The following is a 25,497-nucleotide window of genomic DNA, read 5'->3' as shown; positions in this document are numbered from 1 at the left end:
AGGCAGCATCTGTGAATCTGTACATTGTCACAGACATGTGTCATGCATCCATGGCATTCACAAGTCACAGACACGCAGGTCAGACACACAGACATGGATACCATACATGTACATGGCATCAGCATCCATCCCTCACCCCCACCCATGTCCAGGAACAGAGACTGGCATGCTCTCATGTGTCCAATCCGCATAGGGCTCCCCATGATGCATTTAAACACATGCACCAACCGTGTGGTTCACACATTACTGGTCTCACATGCATGACCATGATGTCCCTGCACACATACATGTGTACATGGCCTATGTCACACATACAGGCAAGCATCAGTCAACCAGCACACTGCAACATGCCCTGTCTCACACAGCAATGCTTGCCCACTTACCGCTCAACTCCAGACGGGTCTGCCTCGCAAGGATCTGGGCGTGGAGCGCTGGGTCTACACGTTCCAGGACCCTCACCTGGATGGTACTCATGCAGCCCCGGCCCCCCTCCACGAGGCGCCGGGCCTTCAAGAGGGTCCTGGACCTGAAGTCCTCCCAGCGCTTCTTGACTTTCTGGATGTTGCGGGTTGCCACCCCCTCCGCGTTGATGGCAACCACCAGTCGTCCCAGATCCTGTCCCGTCCTTCCTTGTTGGCGTGTGACGATCCGAAGAGGGCATCATACTGCCCCAGGACTTGCTCCACCAGGACACCAACTTCGGTGGCAGTGAAGCTGGTGCCCCTCTGCCTCTCTGGCTGGGGGTTGCCACTGGTGCCAGATGTTGCAGTGCCCGACATGGCAACCCCAGAGGCAGGAGTGGGTGGGCAACTGGGTCCTGGGGCTGGGCTGTGGAGTGATGGTATACCAGTTGGGAGTCTTCTGTTCCAGCAGGGGTGGACACAGCAACTGGACCCCTGCAGATGGCAGATGTGCAGGCACAAAATGGCGGGGCACAGTGGCAGCAGGCAGGCAGCAGCAGATGGCTCGTGGGAGGATGCTCGGGGCTATGGGGGGCAGTAATTCAGCCTTCTGGGCAGGAGCGTGGTCTTCCGTGTGCTTACGCGTGGCCAGCTTGATACGGAGTGAATTGGCACGTGAAAATCCTGCACGTCAACGTGAAATTCGAGGAAAGGGCCTTAGCGCGTAAGCGCGTCAGCACGCATATACGATTCCATTGGACCAAAGGCCCTCAGCGCGTCTGTGACGTGACGCGCGCGGGTGTTTCCCTCATAGCACGTGATGACAGAGCACACGTGGAAACACTGCACGTCAGAGTATCATTGCGTGTAATTGGATGAAAGTGCGCGTACACGCAATTGGCCTGGGTACGTGTATTGCAGGGGTTCGCGGGAATTCTCACACGCGATTTGCTTGGGTACATGTATTACAAGGGTGCGCGGGAATTCTCACACGCGATTTGCTTGAGTACGTGTATTACAGGGGTGTGCGGGAATTCTCACAGGCGATTTGCTTGGGTACGTGTATTACAGGGGTGCGCGGGAATTCTCACACGCAATTTGCTTGGGTACGTGTATTACAGGGGTGTGCGGGAATTCTCACACGCGATTTGCTTGGGTCCGTGTATTACAGGGGTGCGCGGGAAGTTTTACACGCTCGCCAACAACACGTATCCATGGAATTGAACGGGGCTAAGGCATGCGCACAAAAAAACATGCTAATCCGGAAACACGTACGCCAGCAGGAAGCAGGCGTACTTCGACCCGCGCAGCATAAAAGTGCGCGCAAACAAACAACAAGCTCAGACGCCAGGATGAATATACCGTTCCTAGCAGCAGTGGCTGTGGGTTACCAAAGGAGGAGGAGGAGGTGGATAGTGGGGGCCCGAATTTTCACACCCAGAACCAGCCTTTTTGGGATGCCTGATGACCAGGTGTATGGGAGGTACAGGTTTCCACCTCCACATAATACTGGACCTGGTGAGTGAGTGGGAGGAGGACCTCACATCACCCACCCTGTGCTCCCAAGCACTCAGCCCCCTTGAGAAGGTCCTTAATGTACTGCACTTCTTGGCCACTGGATCATTTCAGCGGACAAGTGCCATAGTGGGTGGGGTGTCACAGGCCACGCAGTCATGCTGCCTACACCAGGTCTTGAACATCATCGCTGCACACCCATCAGTCCGCAGGCACATATACCTTCCCAGGAAACCTGCATAAAGGCAGGCTGCCACCCTGGATTTCTACGTGTGGCACAATTCCCCAAAGTGCTAGGTGCCATTGACTGCACCCATGTGGCACTACGTCCCCCCAGGGCATCTGAGCACATCTATAGGAACCGCAAGCACTGGCATTCCATCAACGTGCAGGTAGTATGTAATGCCAAGGGAATCATCACCTCAGTATATGCCAACTATCCAGGGTCCACCCATGACAGCTTCATTTACCAAATGTCTACCCTAAACCGGGACCTAGAAGCTGGGCGGCATGGCGATACATGGCTGCTTGGTGAATATGAATGCCACTGCACATGCATGCATGTCAGATGCAGAGTCATGTCACTACCCCACTAATGATACCCATCACCTCCTCACCAGGGGACAGTGCCTACCCTCTGAGCACCCACATGATGACGCCAATTCGGAACCCCATCACGCCTCCCGAGGTAAGATACAACACAGCCCATATTGCAACCCGGGGCATAGTGGAGCGCACATTCGGAGTGCTCAAGTCACGCTTTCGCTCCCTTGACCGTTCTGGCAGGCAGCTGTTATATGCGCCCCCAGTAGTGTGCAGGATCATAGTGGCAGCATGTGTCCTGCACAATGTTGCAACACGCTGGGGCCTGGCTGTGGACATGGTGGTGCCCCCACATCCCCAACCACATGCACGCCCGCTGCGCATGGGAGGGGAAAGGGCACAGGGTGAGGCAGCCCGTACGCAGCTGGTGGCTAATTACTTCACATAGAAATCACACCCCTGTGGAGGGCACACAGCCCTGGCACATACCATCTGATAATCAATGATGACTCGACCTGACAATTATGACGAACAAAGGGACAGTCAACTGTCAAAACCATAGCAGCCTGAGATTGTTCATGTGGAAGTGTCACAATGTGTGCATCCCTACCTACACAAACACCACCAATGCAGTGTCATCAAAAGACACTTCCATGCAGCAGAAATGAATACCCACTTGTAAAATACTACATGAGAACAGTGCCATGTCACCCAACCCCTCCCCGGCACGGCCACACAACACACCATGGCATGTCATGCAATGTGAGAGCAAACAAATTAATCACCACAACATGCCCCAAGTGTCACCAACTACAGTGTCCCTAATAGAAACTGGCCACGCATGAAATGTTCACTGTAATGCAGGACCTACAACAAACATTACCAAATACTTACCAAGAATACCAATCACCTACACAACCTCCAACCTACCTTAAACATGACAGTACAGACTTAAAGAATTGGTAGCCTCACTACGTGATAATGCCAGCACTTCGAACACTTCCAAGTAGACAGTGTTAGCGCCACGCAAAAGTGTAGGTGCACTGCTTACAACATGGTCTCGAGTTCCAAAGTAGACCGCCTTGTGAAGACATGAGAAATGGACCTGCAAATTAGGAGGATGAGATGTATGCAGAGGCACATATCAATACATCATGCAGTGTACAATACAACAACAATATGCACTAGGAATGTATACACAGTATTGACTACAGACTGCCCACACATCAAATGGGAGTCCAACGTCACCGTGTACGTCAATGTCACTTGGGCACACCCTTTGCAAGCCCATGGAAACGGGAAGCAGGAGGGGTGTGTGTCACACAAACCCAATCATCTTACCCAAATTCATGACAAGCCTGCATGTGCCCAGCCACAATACAGCGTATGCCCACGGTAGCCACACAAGGCAACACACTGTCCAAAAAATCAAAAGTTAAAAAAAAAAAAAAAATGGCCATTTATGGGCCCAGAGGGGTGGGGGAGGCCACCCAGGAGGTCCGAGGACAGGGTGCACACCAAAACCCACCTGTGTGGATCTTGCGGAAAAAAAACACCTCCATGGGCTCATGGCCTGAACGGCTACCCTATTGTGGGAGAATTGCTACTGTCGCTCTCCTCACCCTCTGCAGCTGCCTCAGGAGGTGGTGGCACTATGGGAGGCAGCCCACGCAAAGCCCTAGTCTGGTCCTCCATGGCAGCAAGCATGCAGGTCTGGAAGGTCTGGTTCTGGAGGATAATCGTGCGGAGGTCCCCATGCAATAACTCACGGGATGACCGGACCTCCTCACGAGTTGCCTGCATCTCAGCTGAGAGCATATGTGTGAGACGCTCCAGCTGCTGTTCTGTCCTTGTGTTTGTTGAAGCCTCAAGCTCAACAAGAGTCGTCCTGAGGTGACGGAGTTCCACCCTCAGGGCTTCCCTGTGGCCCTGGGACTCTATGGAAATGGCTTCCCGCAGAGTCGCCAGTGCCACCCACCTGTCCCTGTCGGACGCCAACATGTCCTCCCTGTGTGACTGGCAGATGGAGTCTGTTGCCTGCTGTAGTCGTTCCATCAGCCTTTCTGGGGGGACAATGGAAGTGGCCACCCTATCCATGGCCTGAGCCATCATCTCTGATGATGCGGCCTGTTGGGTTGCCATACCGTATATGGATTGCTCCCAAGCGGTATTGCCAGGTGGCGGACGGCCACCACGTCGGCGGGCACCACACATGTCTGGGGAAAGGCGAACTGCGCCTTGCTGTGCCGGCACTGCCTGAGGCTGCAGAACTGCATTCCCCCTCTGATCTGCTGGCCCAGGAACAGGATCAGATGTTGCAGAGTGTGACCCTGCATCCGTACCTGCCAACACTGACATCCCCATTGAGGGTTCTAACCCTGGTGCAGGTGGGTCGGACAGAACAGAATCCCTCCCAGGAACACTCCCCTGCGACGGCACATAGGTCTCATCATCCGAATCGACACCTGAATACAGCTCGGGGGAGGTGCACCCAGAGACACCCCTTGAGAGCACGATCTGCAGCAGTTGTGGGTTCTCACCCACCACCACACCACGTCCCTCACTGGTGGTCGGTCGGCACTGAGACCCCTCCTGGGTCTGCACCATCTCCACAACCCCAGCAGTATCAAGTGCGTAATCCCCTGCAAAGACATAAAAGAAAAGAAATGGAAACACGCATTAGCACTATGGCACACAATTAGGGCTGAGAAGCAACAGAAACACTACTTGATTGACACATGTCCCACATGACTAAAACCCTCCCATGCATGCACCATCACTGCGTGTGAAGGGGAGGCAGATGGCACACATTGATGACACCAAGATGGAAGATGAACACATTTGCTGCATGCAGCCTAGCAGTGGCATCACACATTGGCCTGTGATTGGCAGGTCAAATACACATGCCATCACACAGATGGCATGTACCCTAGCCGTGAAGAGGGAGAGGAGGGCACCAATTGTTCATTCAGTCTAGTTTGCTATTGAAATTGATTTTTTCATTGAAATGGTTCAAATGTTTAACCTGGAGCTGCCAGTCCAAAATGGTCCTATCGCACAGGGACATGTCTAAACAAATGATATCCAGGAAACACAGTCAGTCCACTGTACCACATGTGACAATAGGACTGAGAAATGCCTAGTAAAAGTGGTGGAATGCAAACAATCTGCCTGAATAAACAGAGAAAAATAAGCAACAATGTTGTGGCAAGATGACACTTCAAGGGCAACTGGTGTGGTGTTGGGCTAGATGTCTACTGTTGGCAGAAGGGATACTGCTATACCCAAATGCTGGTGCGCAGAATGTATTGGATGAGGCACATGGGTGACCCAAACCATTCAGGCACACACACCCTCACCTGGCACCCAAACAGAAGCCCTCACACACACACCATGCACATGGATGACACACACATGCATGTGCACTCACCGGACAATGCTGCCTCGTAATCTGCCAGTTCTCCCACGCCTTGGATCTGTTCCTCTGTGACGTAGGTCCCAGCAACATGCTCTTGTGGAGTGAGTTCTATGTCCTCTGCTGGAGACGCACCTCCAGTCACTAGAGTAGCGGCATGACTTGAGGCCCGCTTATTCTTTGCCCTGCGCTTCAGGTCATTCCATCGCTTGTAGCATTCAGTAGCTGTGCGCCTCACAATTCCAAGGGCACTTATGATGTCCGCGATGGTCTGCCAGTGTGCCAGACGTTGTGCAGGTGTGGTCTTGGATCCTGCAACAATCACCATTTTAGCGGTCATGTGCGGACACATACTCTACAAGTGCATTCAGTTCGGCCTCATTGAAGCTGGGCTTCCTTGACGGGCCGGACTGTGTAGCCGTGTCTGGGGCATCAGCCTCTACTGGACGAGCACTCTTCCTCTTCCGCTTGGAAGGTGTTGGGGATCCTGAGTGTCCTACGCCGCTCTGGACACTAGGGGCAGGAGCCCCGGTGGACTCTGTACTAGGAGTGTGGGATTGCACACTCAGAATGGGAGTTGGTGCAGGCATTAGCTCAAGTGTGATGGTGTCAGGGGGAATGTCAGCAGGATGGACTAGGACTGACACTGTCCTGGCTGGGTGTGTGAGAGGTGGGGTGGATGGAGCCGCAGCTGCCCCTGCAGCCTCCCCAGCCTGCCTACGCGGGGCAGCAGATGACCTAGCTGCCCCTGATCCACGTGGCCTGATGACACCAACGTGCACCGGCGCACGTGGCCTAGACCTGCTGACCTGGAAGTCAGCCATGGAGTCACCCTGTGCCAGGTCTGGTTCCACAGTGGGCTGGTCCAACAAGGGCTGAGCATGAATGGTGTCAGCCACGTTACCCTCAACCGGGGGGGGGGCATGGGTGTCCCTGACTGGTCCTCCACACATGGTGGGCTAGGGGCACCCTGCAAGTCACGGCCACGTCCCCTACCGGTTCCACCACGGCCACCACTTGGGGCTCGGCCACCTTTGCCACCCTTACGGCTTGTTCGCCTCCCAGCCATGGCACTGATGTTATTGTGCGTATGGGAGTCGCTGTGAACTATTGTCCTGGGCAATTGGGGGTCAAAGGGGTTGGGTACCAGATGGTAATCGTACCCTAGTGCTCTAGCAAGGCTGTATGTCACCCCTGGGGAAAGATGATGGGTCACGCAACGCACAGGCACCCCAAAAAAGGGAAGTAAGGTGCACGCAACCCCTCCTAGACCACGTGTGTGGAAAAAAAAACCTGCACTACGCTATGGCACCCAGAAACACAAGAATGAACGTATGCGTGTCACACGCAGCCTAGAATGACCTCTGAAGGGGTACGCAACACACGAGGCAAGCACAGATGTTGAATACGTGCGCGACTCACCGTCTGCCAGGAAAAAAAGCGTGAAAAAGATGCGCGTGTGCGCATTGGCAACACCCCCACCAAAAGAAGAATTGTACGTTGTCTGAGGAGACAGGACAACAGTAGAAGGGAACGCTGTTTGAGGAAACAGGCCCAGGAAAAAGAGGAAAAGAGAAAAAGCTGTCAGAGGTAACAGGGAGTACGAACTTGAAACGCCGTGAAGTAAATCGTGTGTGAACCGACAAGAAGTACAGATTTCACCCACTCGCTCTCCACGAAAAGCACGTACAAGGAAATGGTGTTCTACACGTACCTTTTATACACACGTCACAGACGCGCATACGCGCTGAGGCCATTTCCACCAATTACACGCTTTGACACTCGGACGCATATTTTTTTTTTTTTACACGCGCCATTCTCTACAGCCATGCGCGTGACGTCATAGACACGCCTGGTGGCCTTCGGGCCAATGAATTAACATACGTGTGCTGACGCGCTTACGCGCTAAGGGCCTTTCCTCGAATTACACGCAGACGTGCTGGATTTTCACGTGCCAAATCACTCCGTATCAAGCTGGCCACGCCTAAGCACAACGAAGACCACGCTCCTGCCCAGAAGGCTGAATTACTGCCCCCCAGAGCCCCGAGCATGCTCCCACCTGCCATCTGCTGCTGCCTGACTGCCTGCTGCCCACGTGTCCTGCCATTTGCTGCCTGCACATCAGCCAGGGGTGCTGTTGCTGTGACCACCCCTGCTGGAACCGAAGACTCTCGACTGGGATACCATTGCTCCACAGCCCAGCCCCAGGGCCCAGTTGCCCACCCACTCCTGCCTCTGGGGTTGCCATGTCGGGCACTGCAACATCTGGCACCAGTGGCAACCCCCGGCCAGCGAGGCAGAGAGGCACCAGCTTCACTGCCACCGAAGTTGGTGTCCTGGTGGAGCATGTCCTGGGGCAGTATGATGCCCTCTTTGGAAGGTTGCGCACTGACAAAGAAGGACAGACTCGGATCTGGACGGACATCGTGACTGCCATCAACGTGGAGGGGGTGGCAGTCCGACTATTCCATCATGTGAAGAAGCGCTGGGAGGACTTCAGGTCCAGGACCCTCAAGAAGGCCCGGCGCCTCCTGAAAGCAGAGGATGCTAAGGGGCACCGGGGCCACTTGTCGGAAGATCAGATGAGGGTCCTGGAACGCATATGCCCAGCGCTCCACGTCCAGGTCCTTGAGAGGCAGACCTGTCTGGAGTTGAGCGGTAAGTGTACATGCATACTGATTGTAAGCTGTGCGTGTGGTGGTGTGGCAGGAGTGTGCAGGTTGCACATGTGGTTTTATGTGGCCAAGTATGGGGTGGGTACAGGGCCGTGAGGCTGACACCTGCAAGGGCTCTCATGTGTGACACATGGATGGTGCTTGTGTGTGTAGGCTTGCATGGCAAAGGATGTGGAAGAATGATTGGCAGGTGTGACATGGATGCTGATCTGAACACTGCGACAGTTGGCGGAGGTGTACACATGCATGCAAGTGTGGTGGTGTGTATGCATGTGTAGTGCACTCCCTGTGTCACATGTGATGTCTGGCTCACCTTTGCCTGCTCATGCTGTTGTATGTGTATGGATGGTGCTGGCTGTTGCGATATGGCTGTGGTATAGCTCATGTGTGCAAGTTGAAATGACATGTGTGTTGGGGATTGTGATGGCATGTCTGAGGTTTGCCAATGCCACTCATGTACAACTGTCATGTGTTTATGAGTCCATTATACAGTGCCCTGATGCCTGTGTTTTATTTCTCCCTGTCTGCAGCGTCAACTGATGAAGAGGGCGGAGAAGGTGCTGTGGAGCACAGCGGCAGGGGTCGCACCACCAGCCGGAGACGCAAGGTCCGGCTCCCCTCCCAGGTTGTGATCTCGTCAGGGAGTGAGGAGTCCGGTGCCGCGTCCGAGGCCGCAGCTGCCGAGGGGAGGTCCAGGAGGCGGAGGTTGGAGTTGGACTCCTCGGCAGCAGAAGGGGCAGCTGGGACCCCACAGGGCCCAACGGAGGAAGATGGCACGGAGTCATCCAGGTTGGTGGGGGGTTTGGTGGAGGAGGAGGCTGTGCAAGCAACAGAGACGGGGTCTGGAGGTGGGGATTCCACTGGTGCTAGTGGTGCAGTGCAGAACCAGGGACAGGTGGCAGCACAGGCTGCCGCGGAGGTGCCTGTGTGCAATCCTGTCCCTGCTCCTGTCACTGCATCATCTTGCACCAGAAGGGATGCCTACCTCCAGACCCGTTCTCAGGGAGGGGATTGGCTTACACCAACTGGCCTTCCTCTCCCTGCGGATGTGGCTATCCTGCAACAGGTTGAGCCTGTCCAGGGTGGGGTGGCGTTGCGTCAACGGGCCATGCGAGCTGACCTGCAGTCTTTCCATGATGAGACTGCACGTCTTCTCGCATTGCTCGTTGACTGCGTTGACCCACTGGGACAGCTCACCATGGCCGGATTCCTCCGTTTCCTGGACCTTGTTCCGACCCCCTCCTCAATGGAACCCCCTATTCCCCAGTCGTCCTCCATGCCATCCTCCCACCCATGTATCACCTGGGTGCCCTGTGGAGCTGGCTCTGACCGTGCGGCCAGGCTGGTGGACAACAGATCCCTGCCACAGTCGAGAGTCGGACGTCCAGCAGGGGTGGCCACATCAACAACTGCACCCCAGCTGGAGGAGGATGTGCAGGCACCATCGGACAGGGCACATGGACAGCAGCAGCAGCAGCAGGAGGCTGTAGGTGGGAGCCACGATGGCTCGGGGCCTTCGACATCGGAGGGGCAGGCATCAGCCGCAGGGCAGGAGGACCCAGGACGGGAAGTGTCTTCCATGTGGCAGCGGTTGGGCCACGCCATAGATGCGGAGCGGCAGCGGGCAGAAGAGGCACGGCTCACGATGGTCAGGGCGGAGAACTCCATGCGGAGGGCCCTCAGGCGGGCCGAGTGCCTCGAGGCAATCCGCAGGGAGTTGGAGGAGAACATGTTGTCGTCCCTGCGGACCCTCGGGGCCATGGAACAGGACCGCCTCCGGGACATTGAGCAGGAGTTCGATGATGCCCTGCCCCGCAACATCCAGAAGTGAGCCATTGGACTAGCCCGCTGCCATTGTATATAGTTAATTAGTGTTAGGTTTTAATTTTTTTTTTTTTAATTTGGGGCACTTGGACTATGCCCCACTTTTTTGTATATAGTTATTAGTTGGGTGGGTTTTATTGTAGGTTTCATTTCCATAGTTGGGATCATGGACCCTGGATTTGCTCTTTGTACATAGTTTGACAGTGGATTTGTGGCCTTCATCTTTTATTATTTTTTCACCATGGAGCAATGGATTTTCACTTTATTTTCCCTTTGGATTTGCTTTGTTGGACGGTGACTTTGGACACAATTTCATTGCGGTTATTTTGGATTCCCATTTTCATTATTTATTATTTTGGTGGACATGCAGCATTTTGATTTTTGTTGCCATTATTGTTTCTTTTCATTTCATTCACTTCATTTACACTGTAATACATTTTTGTTTCTTACTTCAATGTGTGGACTTCTCTCATTGGTTTCATGCCTGCCACAATGTGGGTTTTCACAGTCATGTGTTGCCATTGTGTGGGTCTGACGGACTGCTCATTTGTTATCTATCATGTAATGGGTATTTCAATTTTGAATGGATGGAAAACTTGGTTGGGTGTTTGGACTGAGGTGGTGTGGGGTGTGATTTGGGTGGGCAAAGGAGCCTGGGATCTGGATTGTGATGACGTGTTGGCGGGGGGACACGTGGGGACTGGGGGGTGGGGGTGATGGGAGACATGAGTGGGGGCCTGGTGGAGGGTGGCCTGCACTGCTGGGGGGTGGGGGTGATGGGGACATGAGTGGGGGCCTGGTGGAGGGTGCCCCTGGATGCTAGGGGGTGGGGGTGCAGGGGGACATGAGTGGGGGCCTGGTGGAGGGTGCCCTGCACTGCTGGGGGGTGGGAGTGCAGGGGGACATGAGTGGGGGCCTGGTGGAGGGTGCCCTGCACTGCTGGGGGGGTGGGGGTGCTGGGAGACATGAGTTGGACATGAGTGGGGGCCTGGTGGAGGGTGCCCCTGGATGATGGGGGTGGGGGTGCTGGGAGACATGAGTGGGGGCCTGGTGGAGGGTGCCCTGCACTGCTGGGGGGTGGGGGTGCTGGGAGACATGAGTTGGACATGAGTGGGGGCCTGGTGGAGGGTGCCCCTGGATGCTGGGTGGTGGGGGTGCTGGGAGACATGAGTTGGACATGAGTGGGGGCCTGGTGGAGGGTGCCCAGCACTGCTGGGGGGTGGTAGTGCAGGGGGGCGTGAGTGGGGGCCTGGTGGAGGGTGCCCTGCACTGCTGGGGGTGGGAGTGCAGGGGGACATGAGTGGGGGCCTGGTGGAGGGTGCCCCTGGATGCTGGGGGGTGGGGGTGCAGGGGGACATGAATGGGGGCCTGGTGGAGGGTGCCCTGCACTGCTGGGGGTGGGAGTGCAGGGGGACATGAGTGGGGGCCTGGTGGAGGGTGCCCCTGGATGCTGGGGGGTGGGGGTGCAGGGGGACATGAATGGGGGCCTGGTGGAGGGTGCCCCTGGATGATGGGGGGTGGGGGTGCTGGGAGACATGAGTGGGGGCCTGGTGGAGACTGCCCTGCACTGCTGGGGGGTGGGGGTGATGGGAGACATGAGTGGGGGCCTGGGGGAGGGTGCCCTGCACTGCTGGGGGGTGGGGGTGATGGGAGACATGAGTGGGGGCCTGGTGAAGGGTGCCCTGCACTGCTGGGGGGTGATGGGGGACATGAGTGGGGGCCTGGTGGAGGGTGCCCCTGGATGCTGGGGGTTGGGGGTGCTGGGAACATGAGTTGGACATGAGTGGGGGCCTGGTGGAGGGTGCCCCTGGATGCTGGGTGGTGGGGGTGCTGGGAGACATGAGTTGGACATGAGTGGGGGCCTGGTGGAGGGTGCCCCTGGATGCTGTGGGGTGGGGGTGCTGGGAGACATGAGTGGGGGCCTGGTGGAGGGTGCCCTGCACTGCTGGGGGGTGGGGGTGATGGGAGACATGTGTGGGGGCCTGGTGGAGGGTGCCCTGCACTGCTGGGGGGTGGGGATGATGGGGGACATGAGTGGGGGCCTGGTGGAGGGTGCCCCTGGATGCTGGGGGGTGGGAGTGCAGAGGGACATGCGTTGGTGGGCAGTGGTGCAAGGTGACATGTGGGTTGGCTGGGGGGCATGGGCATGGTGGATGGGCTGCCTGCGGGACATGTGCAGGGTAGTCCCCTGTGGTGTGGGCCGCCTGCAGGGGCCATGGAGGGTGTAGAGGGAACACCTGGGAGGACCCACACGGGCAATTCACGTGTGGTGCTCCCTGCGCACCCCTGGAATACACGTACCCTGATGGAATAGCGTGTGATACTTCCTGCGCACCCCTGAAATACACGTACCCTGCTGCTTTTGCGTGTGATACTTCCCGCGCACCCCTGGAATACACGTGCCCTGATGGAATCGCGTGTGTTACTTCCCGCGCACCCCTGATGTACACGTACCCAGGACAATCGCGTGTGAAACTTCCCGAGAACGACTGAAATACACATTCCCTACTTGGCGTTTGCTGTTTGGCAGCCCTGTGAACTGGTCCAGGGTTAGCGCAGCCCTTTGCGATGATTTGGGAATTTTGAAGGCTTTTCCTTGCACGAGGGCGTTCTTGGGGGCGTAACTGGCGCTGCTGCAGGGTCGCTGCGCCACTCTGCACCATGGCTGGTTTTGGAGGCTAAAATCCATGAATACGCTGTGTGATGAAAAGGATTTTTTCGCACGCGGCTGGCACAGTGTATCGCACGGGGACACTGTGCGCCAGCCGCGTGCGCCACTTTTGTGCGAATTTCTATGAATTACCCTCTTAGTAACACTATGTGCAAAGCAGCCAGAAGAGAGTGAAGCTGGCCATGAGCCAGACACTGTGCCAGGAAGCCAACATCTATATAGTTCAAGGGTCTTACTTGTACAAACAAAAATCTAAGGGATTCCGTTTGAGTAAGGTAACTTTGTTGAAAAGGAAAATAATTAAACAATTAAGGCTTCTCTATAGCACTATGTCCCTCAATCCTTCCCTCTCTACCTTTGACTCCTTCCCAGCAGGTGAAAAGCCGTTCACAGCTTTTGCGATTCCCTGCGCTTCTTTCTTGGCTGTTGTATCTCCTGCTTGTTTTGTTGTTGTTGTTATCAGGATGTCACACTTCTTCTTTACTAAGCATTAGCGGCACCACATGTGGTGACTTTCGTTGCCTAGACAAGGAGTAGGCGCAAGACTCTTTAAGACTCTGCTGGATTGCGATGCGATCTGTTTTTTTTAGGGGTAACCCCTTGACCTTGGTAAGAAGCCTCCTTGGGTACTACTTCTCCACCAAGCTAGGACTCTCTATTAGAGCTCAGGTCCCGGCCATCCCTCTCTCCAGGTGCTGGTCTCCATGTGCACTTCTGCCTCATTATTACTACTCCTTTCACTCTGTTGGACCTTCACATCCTCTTTTTCCCTTTGACTCTCTATCCAACTCTCTTCTTAGATGACCCGTCACGTTCTTCTCTGCTCCTCCTACACCATTCCCTTTTCCTCTCTTTTCTTCGTATCCTCCCTTGTAATGGTTGGCTTCTCCTCCTTTCCCATCTTCTGGTTGCTCCTCCACATTCTCTTTCACCTTCTCCTCTCCTCCTCTGTACTGCTATTCTTCAGTGACGTCATCTACTGCCCATTCTGCTCTTATCCCCTTTATTGCTGGTCTTCCCCCTCCTCTGTGCCCCTTATCTCCCACTCTGTTGACTCCAATCCTTTCCCTTTTACTGAGGATTGTCTCCACGTCCTCCTTACTCTGCTTTCTTGAATCATTTACTTCCACTCTCCCACCTTCATTTATGTCCCTCCTCCTCCCCCTTACTGCTCCATTGTCTCTCCTCTGTCACCTTCATTCTCCCCTACGATCTGTTCTTTTCCTTCTCTATTCTTAACCTATGCTCCTCCTCCCCCCAACTCCCCCACACCATATCTTCCACCATCTGCCTTCAACTCCTGCCTTCCACACGACTCCCACCCCTCCTTTTCTACAGTAGAGGGCCTGTGGGTTTCTTACAAGTTTCATTGATTCGACCTGTTTGTTGCCATGGAGTAGAATGTTCCATTGACCCTTTTGTTAGGGGACTGCAGTTTCCCAGTTGTTTCTGCTTGGTGGGTTGGCCTGTGTGCAGGTGTGCAAGTCTGTTCTTACTTTATTGTGGTCCGGCTTCTTGCATCTGCATTCCTACACACTGTCGCAGCGGGCATCCAAAAAGTATTCAACCTCTTCAGTTCATGTGTTCAAGTCGCAAGTTTTTTTCCTCGTGCCTGGGCTGTTGAGCTCCTTCTGTTCAGGGCCCTGTGAGCACCGGTGGGGCGGAGTTTGGCAGAATTCTGCCACTGAAGCCAGTCATCAATTACAATATCCTGGGCTCGGGGGACAACCTCCAACGTGGACTTGTGATTACAGGGGATCAATTTGCCAGATTCCGGTTGCGAGATACTTAGACCATTTTCAACAGCACATTTCATGGGCCTTGCGACATCAACTTCATTCCTGGCAAGTTCACCCCGATTAGGACACTCCTGAGTATGGTAGACCACTGGTTACCCTTGACATGTATAAGGGAGTCTTTGGACTGGTGGCAAATTAGCTGGTGAAGAGGCTCCACACAAAGGTCTGGGAGTCCTTTATATGCCTCTTGGGTGGCCAACCGAGTGTGTACCCCAGACCCCATCGTCTCCACAGTCCACATCCCTAGAGTAAGCCATGGGACGGCGTAACATGTGTGTCTGAGTTGGGAAATGCTTGTTTAAAGAGAGCATTGAACGTTGTCCTGAACTAGATGAGGCTTGCGATCCTCATCTTCTCACTACGTTTTAATGATTTGGACAGTGGAGAAAATACGTTTTCCCACTGCATGACCTTGTGGTTGTTATTTAAGCTGCATCTCTCTCTTTTCACCCACATCCCCTTTCTTATTGACTCCACATAGTTGCCACCTGTTGTAGGAGTTGAATTGCTTCTTCATCCCCTCATATGCTCTTCTATCCTTGTCCTTATCCACTCTCGCCTCTTTATAGCTCGCATGGATTCAGGGCCTTTACCATTTCGTTCTTTCTTTTCCTTTATTTTTCTTCCCATACTATTTCCCCTTACCTCCTGGTAGCTCCCATAGGTGACGGAGCTGATCTCGGAGCCACTGTCGATGAGCAGTGTTTTTTTCGCTCCAATATTGATGAGTTCACCATACTCGTTCAGGGCGGTTCTCTGGTCGCTGAAGAAAAAGGGGGAGAATAATCTGTGGTTAGGACTGTGAAGACCATAGCGGACAAACCTGCACATAGCAGGGCAGAGGGTGACGGGGCATTGCCGATTCAGCCAGAGTCTCATTTCCATTCACCCGCAATGGGAGCCATCTTCATCATCATCATCTGACAAGTATTGTCTTGATATATCATAGAACTACAATAGCTTGCACATGAAAATCAACATTCACACTAAAGGCGAAGGCCATACACACTACAAACAAACCGCACACACACCCTAACACTAAACACAAAACACACACACTAAAATCAAACACACACACTAAAAACAACACACACACTGAAAAGACAATGCATACACACACTAAAAACAACACACACTACAAATAAAACACACACACACAATAAAAACAACACACACACTAAAAATAAAACCAACCAACCACCTGAACTGTAGCCCTTCATCACCTAATCCTTCGGCCTCAGCGTGCCCAGTTGTCCTGTTGATACAACAATCGACTGGTGCAAATCGGTACATGCAGGCATGCCGCTGACCTACCAAACACTTACAGATAATCCCTGCCATGCTTGATTCCAAAATACTCCCGCCCCAACACTCACTTGACTCTATACCCGTCAGGCCAACCACCAAAGGTTTGCTGCCATGGCTCCCAATACTGTCAATCACTCATCTAACAGAACCACCCCAAACCTTTTACTGTTCTAAGAAACACTTATTTCACTCCTACCCCGGCAACAAATGATCTTACCCGTGCCTCATTTAGGCATTCCACCCCAACTGGGTCATTATTCCACCCATTGGTTTTTCAGTAATTATCCTAACATGACATTTAGGCATTCCACCCCAACCGGGTCATTATTCCACCCATTGGTTTTTCAGTAATTATCCTAACATGACATTATTCGATCCAAGTAACCCATAACTCCTGAGCCTGCAGTACTATTGCTGCAAGCGGCCATGCCAACTCTGCCTATGACATTGTTCAACACATTGCTGCTGCCACAATAGGTTTAAATCAGCCACTGACCTAGATTGCTGACCGTAACACCCTAACTCTTCCTCTTGTCCCTGCACACTCAACTATCCAACTCTACGTTCATGTAATCTGCAACCCTATCTAACATTAACTCATCTTCATCAATCAGGGCATTAACATTCCATCCAACCCTACCGTGACCTCGCCAAACCCATGACCTCGCCTTGTCTCGCTCTGCTGCCACTCTACCCAAACCCGCCACTGCCTTACACACCACACCTTACCATTGCCCTGATCCACACCTGCCTCACTGCTCCAACCTTCACGACCACTGCACCACCTCTTTTAACTCTAATAACGTGCCCCAGCCTACCTTGTGCAAAAGTATGCCATAGTTCACCAACCGCAGCTTGCAAAATTCTGCTGTTGACTTAAACCATCAAACCCATAACTTACACTACTCACTGCTCTACACCAACCATGTACGCTGGCTTCCTATATGTACGTTTGTTGACCACCACAATATTAAAGTGACCCCGTCCTTCCACAGTACCATCTCAGCCAACTCGCTACTTCTACTGCATTCAATGATAAATCCATACACATGGCTACCAAAGTCAATAGGACCACACATGCACAAAGAACCAGGTGTACCCCTACCCATTACACGCCAAAGGGCCCTGGACATCTTTGCACGCTTTGAGCCTAGGAACAATGTAACACTAAGACAGCCTCCCTGCTCCTATGTTGGAGATCTTGCCTAAGTGCCCCCAAACTCCTATACATCCCTTAGAACTGAAAGAATCAGCTTGTATTCTAGATGCACATATAATCCATGGATATGGGTTGTTTAACCTAAAAAACTTGGCCTACTGTCCATTTGACGGAATTCTTTTTGACCTACTGCAGAGGTAGACCCCCTGCAATCCCTCCTGATGTGGGGGAGACTCCTCGCAACCCCCCACCCGACTTCCACCACCTCAACCTATTCCCTTACCCCAGCCCACAACTATTTCTTTATTAAAGTGTACCATTTGACCTACCGAATTAGGTCAAAAAGATGCAGTCAAATGGGAGTAGGTCAAATTGGCATTAGGTCAAATTGGACAATACCTAATCCACAGTCTCAAACTGAACTCAAAGCAAGGCAGCAGGTGTTTTGGAATGTTCTGTGATCCAGCCCACTTGGTCACTGATAACGTTCAAAACTGCACACAGGCCTCCATTCCTCATTCCATGCTAAGGAATGCATGCAACGTCGCTAAGGACTAGCAGCATGTCACTTTGTAATATCATGAATTTAAACTGAAGCTGATGTGCATAGATGACACGTCCCACAATCATCCTTTAAAAAAGGAAAGGCGTGATCGATATAGAATCCCGCCTCTTGCCATCACGTCACCCTCCGCATGACACCACCATTCTCTCACCTGTCTCCTTTCTTCACTTTGTCACCTACAGAAGAAAAGACATGTAAGCGACTATCAGAGCATCTGAATTTCAGTGAATGTACAATGTATTATTGAAAGTGTACACAATGAAGAGCTTCACAGTGCACACGAAGAAAAAATAACCATTTAAACATGGAAGTAGAAGAAAGAGAAAGAACAATTGAACAACATTCCACATCGTTTCTTTTATTTTTTTTAAAAACTGGGTTAGAAAAATAAATTTGGAAAAAAAATTAGCAATGAGCCACTATGACAATGGAATGGTAAAAAAAGAATGTGGTAAAAATAAGTTTGGTGATCTAACTTGTATACCTATTACATTTGAATTGGCCAACATGCACAATTCCACTCGCAAACCTCCAACCGCTTTGCTAACCTTTCATGGGTGCCATTTTTCTTTCTTTCTTGTGTAGGTAGGAGCGAGGTGACATTCAAAGAAACCCCTCTCTTTTCCATCCTAAAACCATTTCACTTTTTCGGCTCCCTTTAGCTTTTAACAAATATCTCTGGGGTTCTGGAGGTCATAACTTTTTTAATGACTTTATAATGCTGTTTTATTTTATTTATTTGATTGTTTAAAGCGTGGACCTAGCTGGAGACCAGCTGAGGGCTGTGCACGGTCTGGGTAACCACCAACTTTTAACAGTAACCTAGTGCTGCGAGGTGAGGTCTGTGCGCTGTTCTCTGTATGCATTGGGATTAACCATTGGTCAGGTGCTGTTGAAAAAACCACGTTGTGGGAGATTTGTGAAATTGGAGAATTGTGGGGGTTTTAAACAACACAAATATGTTTTTGATCAAGGGATTTTTACTATTGGTATTTTTTGCTAAAAGTATTCCTTTTATCGAATCTATTCATCAGATAACATGAAAAATACACGAACATTGCTTGCATTAACTAAACAAATAAACGCACAGTCCCCTGTGTACCAAAACGAACACCCAGCAGAAGCTCTCATTTTAGTTTTGATGCAACCCACTTCAAGACACATATTGTCAGGAATGTCGTTCTAGCTCCCAATTTTCAGTCACACCTGGGACGAGAAGGGTGGATATGGGGTTGGAAAAGTCACTGATGCGAACAGTCAAGTCAGAGGTCTCTCAGATTATCTGATCAGCCCTCACCCCAGGCATTCATGCCAACCTAGCGCAGAATAGAATTTCATACCACACAAAACGTTGGCTTTCATATTATTCCAGCTCATGCCACATTACCACTCTCACCACCCTCATCATTTTTCGTGCTATCTAGGGATGTCCTCAACAGCCCTACTGGAGGAAAACAAAATACTGCCCCATTATTCAGAACCCCAAGTTTAGAAACCACAGCAGGACCTGTGAATTTGGCTGGGAATACTCCTCTTTTCATAATATGAATTTCTTTCCTCTTCAAATGGATTTGCCTATAGCAATCACGAAATACAGATATTGAAATCTGCCAAAATTGAAACGACCTTACTTTCTCCAACTCCACCAGAATCAGCTCTTTATTCCAAGGACTCCTCTCTCGGATAACCCCCTGTTGGGAAACCTCAAAACCTTCTGGGTGCCCACCAGTTTGGAGCGCCCACCAGACAGCACACCTGACAGCAGAAACATCTGGATTGCTTCTCTCAAAGTGTACTCTCCTTCTAAGAGAGTCTCAGCGGGTAAGTCATTGACTATTTCTGCAGGTTCTCCATCTTGGACTCCATCTAAAAAGGGAGGTGAATGTACACTTGTGGAACTCCAGCCAGGACACCAGACCCTCTGCTATCTTCCTCACAGTTATCACCTTTTTGCCAGCCAAACATCTAACAGCATTGACTTCACTTCCAGTGCTGGGAATGTTCACCTGCTCTGCATCCAGCTTGCTTGCACGTGCACAGCTTTTAATGTACAATGCGACTGCTGCCCGGTATCCCGGTACAGATGCAGGCTGGTGAAACCTCAGTCTGAACAACATGACCATCTAGATTTCAGAACTCGAAAGCACATAGGTTTCACAGGATGACGCATCCCAATAAATGCAAACATTGTGGCCCTTTGATATTATATGAAATTTTATTTACATCGCGCTCGTACACAAGTGTTTCAGTGGCAAGGGAGAGGAACAAGGGAGAACAACAAAAAAAGGATCTTACTAGGCCCAGTGACATTGAGAACGTGCAAGTGCATGGGAGGAGGAAAGGGGAAAAGTGCATGGACGGGGGGAGAAGTGGAAAGTGTGGGGCCAAGAAAAACAGATAAATAATAAAATAAATAAATAATAAAGAAAACAAAAACAATGGTAGTGCAGCCAGCAAGTGGTAAGTGCTGGGTTAAGGCAGCATATAAGATATGTCTGATTAGTGCAGGAAAAAAGGGTGTGGGGGGATGTATAGTTACAGATACAGACCCCAGTGCAAGGATTGCCCGGAGGCAGTGCGGGTGGGTGGCAGGGTGATCAGGTACCTTGGCCCGGAAGACAGAGGGTAGGCTAAGTCCACAGTGCAGAGAGAGAAAAGATCAGCAGGGGAGAGGAGAGGTGAAGGCAGAAGCAACGAGGAAGGTCTTGAGGTGCTTCCGGAACCGGAGATGGTTCTCCTCAAGTTTCATAGTGGCAGGGAGGCTGTTCCAGAGGGAGGCCCCAGCCGAAGACAGAGATCTACCCCCAGCTTTGTCAACATCACTGAAAGAAAATGAAATGCTCACCCCCTATCTGCTACTGTGGGCGCCAATGGCAGATGCCAACGAATCTGGGACGAAATAAGTGCTATGCTCCCACTGAGCGACAAGAGAGTCAGCCATTAGCAAGACCTATATTTCTGAGGGACAGGGGAACTGTGAAGGATATCTGAGGGCCAATGTGATTGGTGGAAGTACCGTGAGTGACAGGAGCATTCTCAGTGATCGGCGATGAACATCCCAGAGGGGACCATGAATGGAAGGGCTCACTACAAGACATAGGGGTCTCTTTAACAGAGATTCAGCAGGGGTCTTTGAGGAACAATGGTGAAAGGACACTGTGAAGGCTTGGGACATGTTTAGAGACAGGGCAGAGCTCTGTAGCGGACAGAGAGCACTGCGGGGGGAAGGGGGTTTGAACAGGGAGCAATGTAAGGTGAGAAATATGAGGCACAGTGAGGGCATCAAGCACTGTGACCACAGTTAGCAAATCGTGTCTAGTTGCCATCATGTCCAGTTACTACTGGCAGAATCCCTTATTCCCAGTTAGCATGTCTGGTTGACATAACGACCATTTTACACAGCCAGAGCAGATTCCACTGCAATGGCATATTACATCCTAGCCTCTTTCCATTGGGGGAGAATCCATTATCTTCAATTAGCACAGAATTGCACTGGTTGTCATTACCCAGCAGCTGTTACCTTCTGCTATCAGGATAAGAGTGCTTTTTTGCCTACACGATGGGGCAGAACAGGTGCACCCCCAGTCTCTTTTCCTGCCTGTGGCACAGCCGGGCCAAAAACTGCAAGTATCGCCAGGCACAGTCTACTGGCTAACCTTGCACCTCACTCTGAAACAGCCATACATAGTGAAGGCTCCATCCCATAACTGCGGAGGGTAATTCCAGTATCTGGAAGTACGGTCTTTCGTGGGGTCTGGGCAGGCTGCGGAACAGACTGTGACTCACTTCTAAGCAAGGCACTATTCAGAAGCAGCTTGGCTTTGGCATTCTGCCCCTAACAGTGGACTTTAGGTGGCGCAGTTGTGCACTGACCTGCCCCACAAGCCCTAGCTTCATTCCATGTGGGTGGGGAATTCCTATACGTCTGTTGTTGAGCATCCGGGACTGCCTATGTCTGTGCATGTTTTCAGCTTTCCTGCTCTGATTGTGCTGTTCATACTTTCACTATCCTTTATTGGTGGACTGCATTGTCGATCATGTGGCTGTCTCGTTACATTGGCCTAGGCCCTAGAAGAGGCATACAGTTCATGCTTCCGTGGTTTAGCTGGTGGGAGTAGTTCCCCGCGGTCATTCCTGGGGAACACAGCTGCGCTTTCTGGGGATGGCAACCAGGAACGTCAAGTGTCTGACATTTGCAATGGTTGGCTGCCTTTTGGTCACTGGAAAGAGTACCATGTTAATGACAGCAGAAATAGCTCCTTTTGTGATTTGTCCATTGGGAGTTTTCTTATGGTTGATTTAATGTCCAGCCCAGGTTCACTATGCACGTGTCAGGAAGGAGTGTCATGGCTGCTTCCTGAGTCAGTGCGCTGCCTGGCAATGTCATGGTGAACTGGATCTCCCGAGCCAGAACTCCTCCTGTCAAGTTTGGGTGACACCACCTTTCAGAGCTGCTTGTAGAGGTGTCTGGTAGCCGTAAGTGTTTGCGAGCCAGCTTGAACAGTCGCTCCTTGTGATTTCCTGTAAGGCCAAAAGATGAGCTTTTGGTGCAGGATCGTGGCCCAGGCATGGGTTTGCCGAGAAGACATGTGTTGAGCTAGGACTGTGTGCAAGGAACAACAAGCAGAGTCAAAGGCCTTCAGGGAATCCCTCGTTCACTCCTCGGCTACTTGCAATCTTCCTTGGGCCTAGAAATATTGGTTCCCCTGCACGCATTCCTATATCCTCTACACATGGCCCTAGGAGGCACCTTTCTTTTTACGGGTGTTGAGGGTCTTTATCTGGCATGGAGGACCCTTACTGTCAGCTAAGGGGGTGGGGGCTGTGGGAGATCTAGGGGATCCCCTATCTATCATCTTCAGGGTCCCATCACCGAGCATGTGCCCTCCTCCCTCACTCCCCATTGCCCCAGTGTTCCCCATTCTCCCTTTTCTGTTTGTGCACTAGGCGTCTTCCACTGACTAGTTTCTCCACGGCCTTGCGGTCACGTGGTACTGTGACAGTGCCATGGTAATAGCTCCCCCTCTTTACACTCAATACTGATGTGAATCTGCAATGATTTGCATTAATCAACTGCCATGTATCAGCAAGCAAGGGATATTATTCTACGCTTGCGAAAAGGTTTACCCGCTGCTTCTACCAAGATTGGTGATGAGAGACAAGGAGGCATATTCAACAAACCCCTGACAAGGTGATATTCCATCTGCTGACGTAACTCAGTTTACCCGGGCGCTTTTTCCTGGAGTATAAGTTGCACAGTGAAACTTCGATGGCTATCTAAGCTTACTTCCAGTATACATCAGCACCAACCAAAAAGCAAGTGCAAAGCACATCTGATGGAATAAATGGGCCCCGCTACACTGAAAATTCCCACGGCAACGGCAAACCATTTGTGGCCACTTTTTGCGATTCTTCGTACTCTGTGTTGCAATCTGCAATAGCAAAGGGAACACGAGATTGTTTATGGTGTCAGCAGTCAGCCCATTGAATGTTAATGACCCTTTTGCACTGCGTGCGTGGTACAGTGCTATTGTGTTGCTTCACTGGGAACTCTGGCTTCACACAAAGGAAATCTGTAGTGGGTTCATCCACCACATAAGACACTGGACCCAGGCCTCAATCTAAGTAGTTTTAATGCCCATTGGAGTACAAGAAGATAAGTTACATAAGGGTTCGTAGGTACCTGGACAGGTTGTACACAAATTGTTCGAGTCACAATTGCTCGAATGACAATTGACCGTTTCACAATTGACCGAATTGTGAAGGTCAATTGTTACATATATGCGGGGAAACCCCCCGCAACCCTCCATCCAACGCAAAACCCCCACCAAAACCACTTATATATATATATATATATATATACATATATACATATAACCGATATACATATATATATTCGGTCAATTGTGAAAAGGTCAATTCAGACCGTTGAAATGAGGTCAATTGTTCATTCGAACAATTGTGTTTGAACAATTTGGGTAATACCCCTGGACGTAAACCCATAGATAGACACACTGGCCATGCACACCCAAACAGCACCCAGATCCAACAGCCACTCTCAAAACACTCGTACAGCCACACATACCACATTCCACCCTGACCTCACAACTTTCTAATGCCTCAGTCAGGTATCAAGACAACCTGAGGTCATGACACCTCTAACTCCAGCATACAATCAATTCATCCATCCATTCCAAATCTAATGAAACTACACAAAATAGGACTTCCTTCCACAGCTGGCATATGGCCACTACGTACACTGATTAAAGGAAACCAAAAGACAAGAAAATAACCCAAGGTGAACCCAACACTGCATGCAGTCAGAACCCCACTCATAATGGTAGATAAAAACCACATGAGCTCAGCTGGAGACAAAACAAAACACAGACTAAAACTATTGAGCAAAATGTGGAACATATCAACTGCGTTAAAGATGCCAACCAAACAACAAATGTTTGCAGATAGCACCCACGTGGCACCTCATCACTCCACTCCGCTCTCACACACAGGGGAATTATATGAAGAACACTGTCAACATGCCCTTTCCTGCAGCAAGCTCTGCACCCGATGACTGCAAAATATCGGCAGTAAAACCAGAACATGTAGACCACAACCACTCGCAACACCTTACTGCATCCACCAAACCAATAATCAACAGAACCCAACTGGCCATTCTGAAATAACTAAAAATCACGACCTACAATCCACTCAAAATCCAACCAACCATTCTGAAACCTGAATAACCACCATTAAATCCCCAAATGAACAACATACCTGATCCAACATACTACAACAAACTTCCAGAACTAAACATACCATTCAAGGAAAACCCCCTACAAACCACCCCCAAAACAAACGAGAAACAAAACAGACGGATAGACATTTTCGAATAAATTACATCTTCTAAAATAGATGGCAATGCACCACCCAACACTCCCAAATCAAATCAAATAAAAGAACAAAAACAAAATCAGAATCCCAGAAAAACGCCCTGCTACCACATGTCCAAAACCAATAAAGAAAACATATGCCGGAGAATGATGATGGAGACTTCCCCACATCCTCATGTCCCAAATTCCTCAAAATGAACAGAATGTAACAAAACAATCCAATGCATCCTATCCTGAAGTCCCACAATACATGTCCATGTCCACTTTAGTTTGAAATCCCGTGCACTATCGCAGCCCCATTACAGACCATTTGTACACCACTCTGCACCCCCAGCCCTGAAGGTACACCTAACCCAACATTGGCCCTACACTTTGTCCCACTCAACCCACTTAAATAAACCACCCTTGTTTCCCTTAACCCAGAGGCCACTACACAAACACAAACAGCATTAATAACGCCGGCCTCCCTCAACAAAATTAAATCTATTTGCTATTCATCCTACTCAACACTGAGGTTCTTTACGTCCTGAAACAGAACCCACAACTCTGGCTCCAACTCCTGCAAGTTGTCGAAGAATATGTCGCAACTAGCACATACATAGCGTGCTGCTAAACCACCTTGGCTAAACAAAGGCCCGAACCCACTGAGCTCCCATAGACCCCCACCCATGTCCTGGACACTTGCATTTGGTCTGCTGCCCCTCCTCCTCTGGATTGATCGCCACCTTACCC

At 51.1% G+C, this 25,497-nt stretch overlaps 1 protein-coding gene across 2 annotated transcripts in view; it reads right to left on the bottom strand.

Moving 5' to 3' along the window:
* Positions 1 to 25,497, bottom strand: part of NPHS1 (NPHS1 adhesion molecule, nephrin) — a 494,360-nt gene that overhangs the window by 34,803 nt on the left and 434,060 nt on the right. For both annotated transcript variants that reach the window (XM_069604883.1, XM_069604882.1), the window contains 2 exons: positions 18,027 to 18,051; positions 15,489 to 15,606 (listed from right to left, as the gene is read on the bottom strand). In XM_069604883.1, the coding sequence (XP_069460984.1) occupies positions 15,489 to 15,606; positions 18,027 to 18,051 (143 nt within the window). The remainder of the gene's footprint in view (positions 1 to 15,488; positions 15,607 to 18,026; positions 18,052 to 25,497) is intronic.

The sequence above is a fragment of the Ambystoma mexicanum genome, chromosome 1p (assembly GCF_040938575.1).
Source record: "Ambystoma mexicanum isolate Mex_15411 chromosome 1p, UKY_AmexF1_1, whole genome shotgun sequence".
NCBI classification, from domain to species: Eukaryota; Metazoa; Chordata; class Amphibia; order Caudata; family Ambystomatidae; genus Ambystoma; species Ambystoma mexicanum.
Note: the sequence above shows the minus strand (reverse complement) of the source record. Positions and strands in the feature narration are given on the sequence as shown.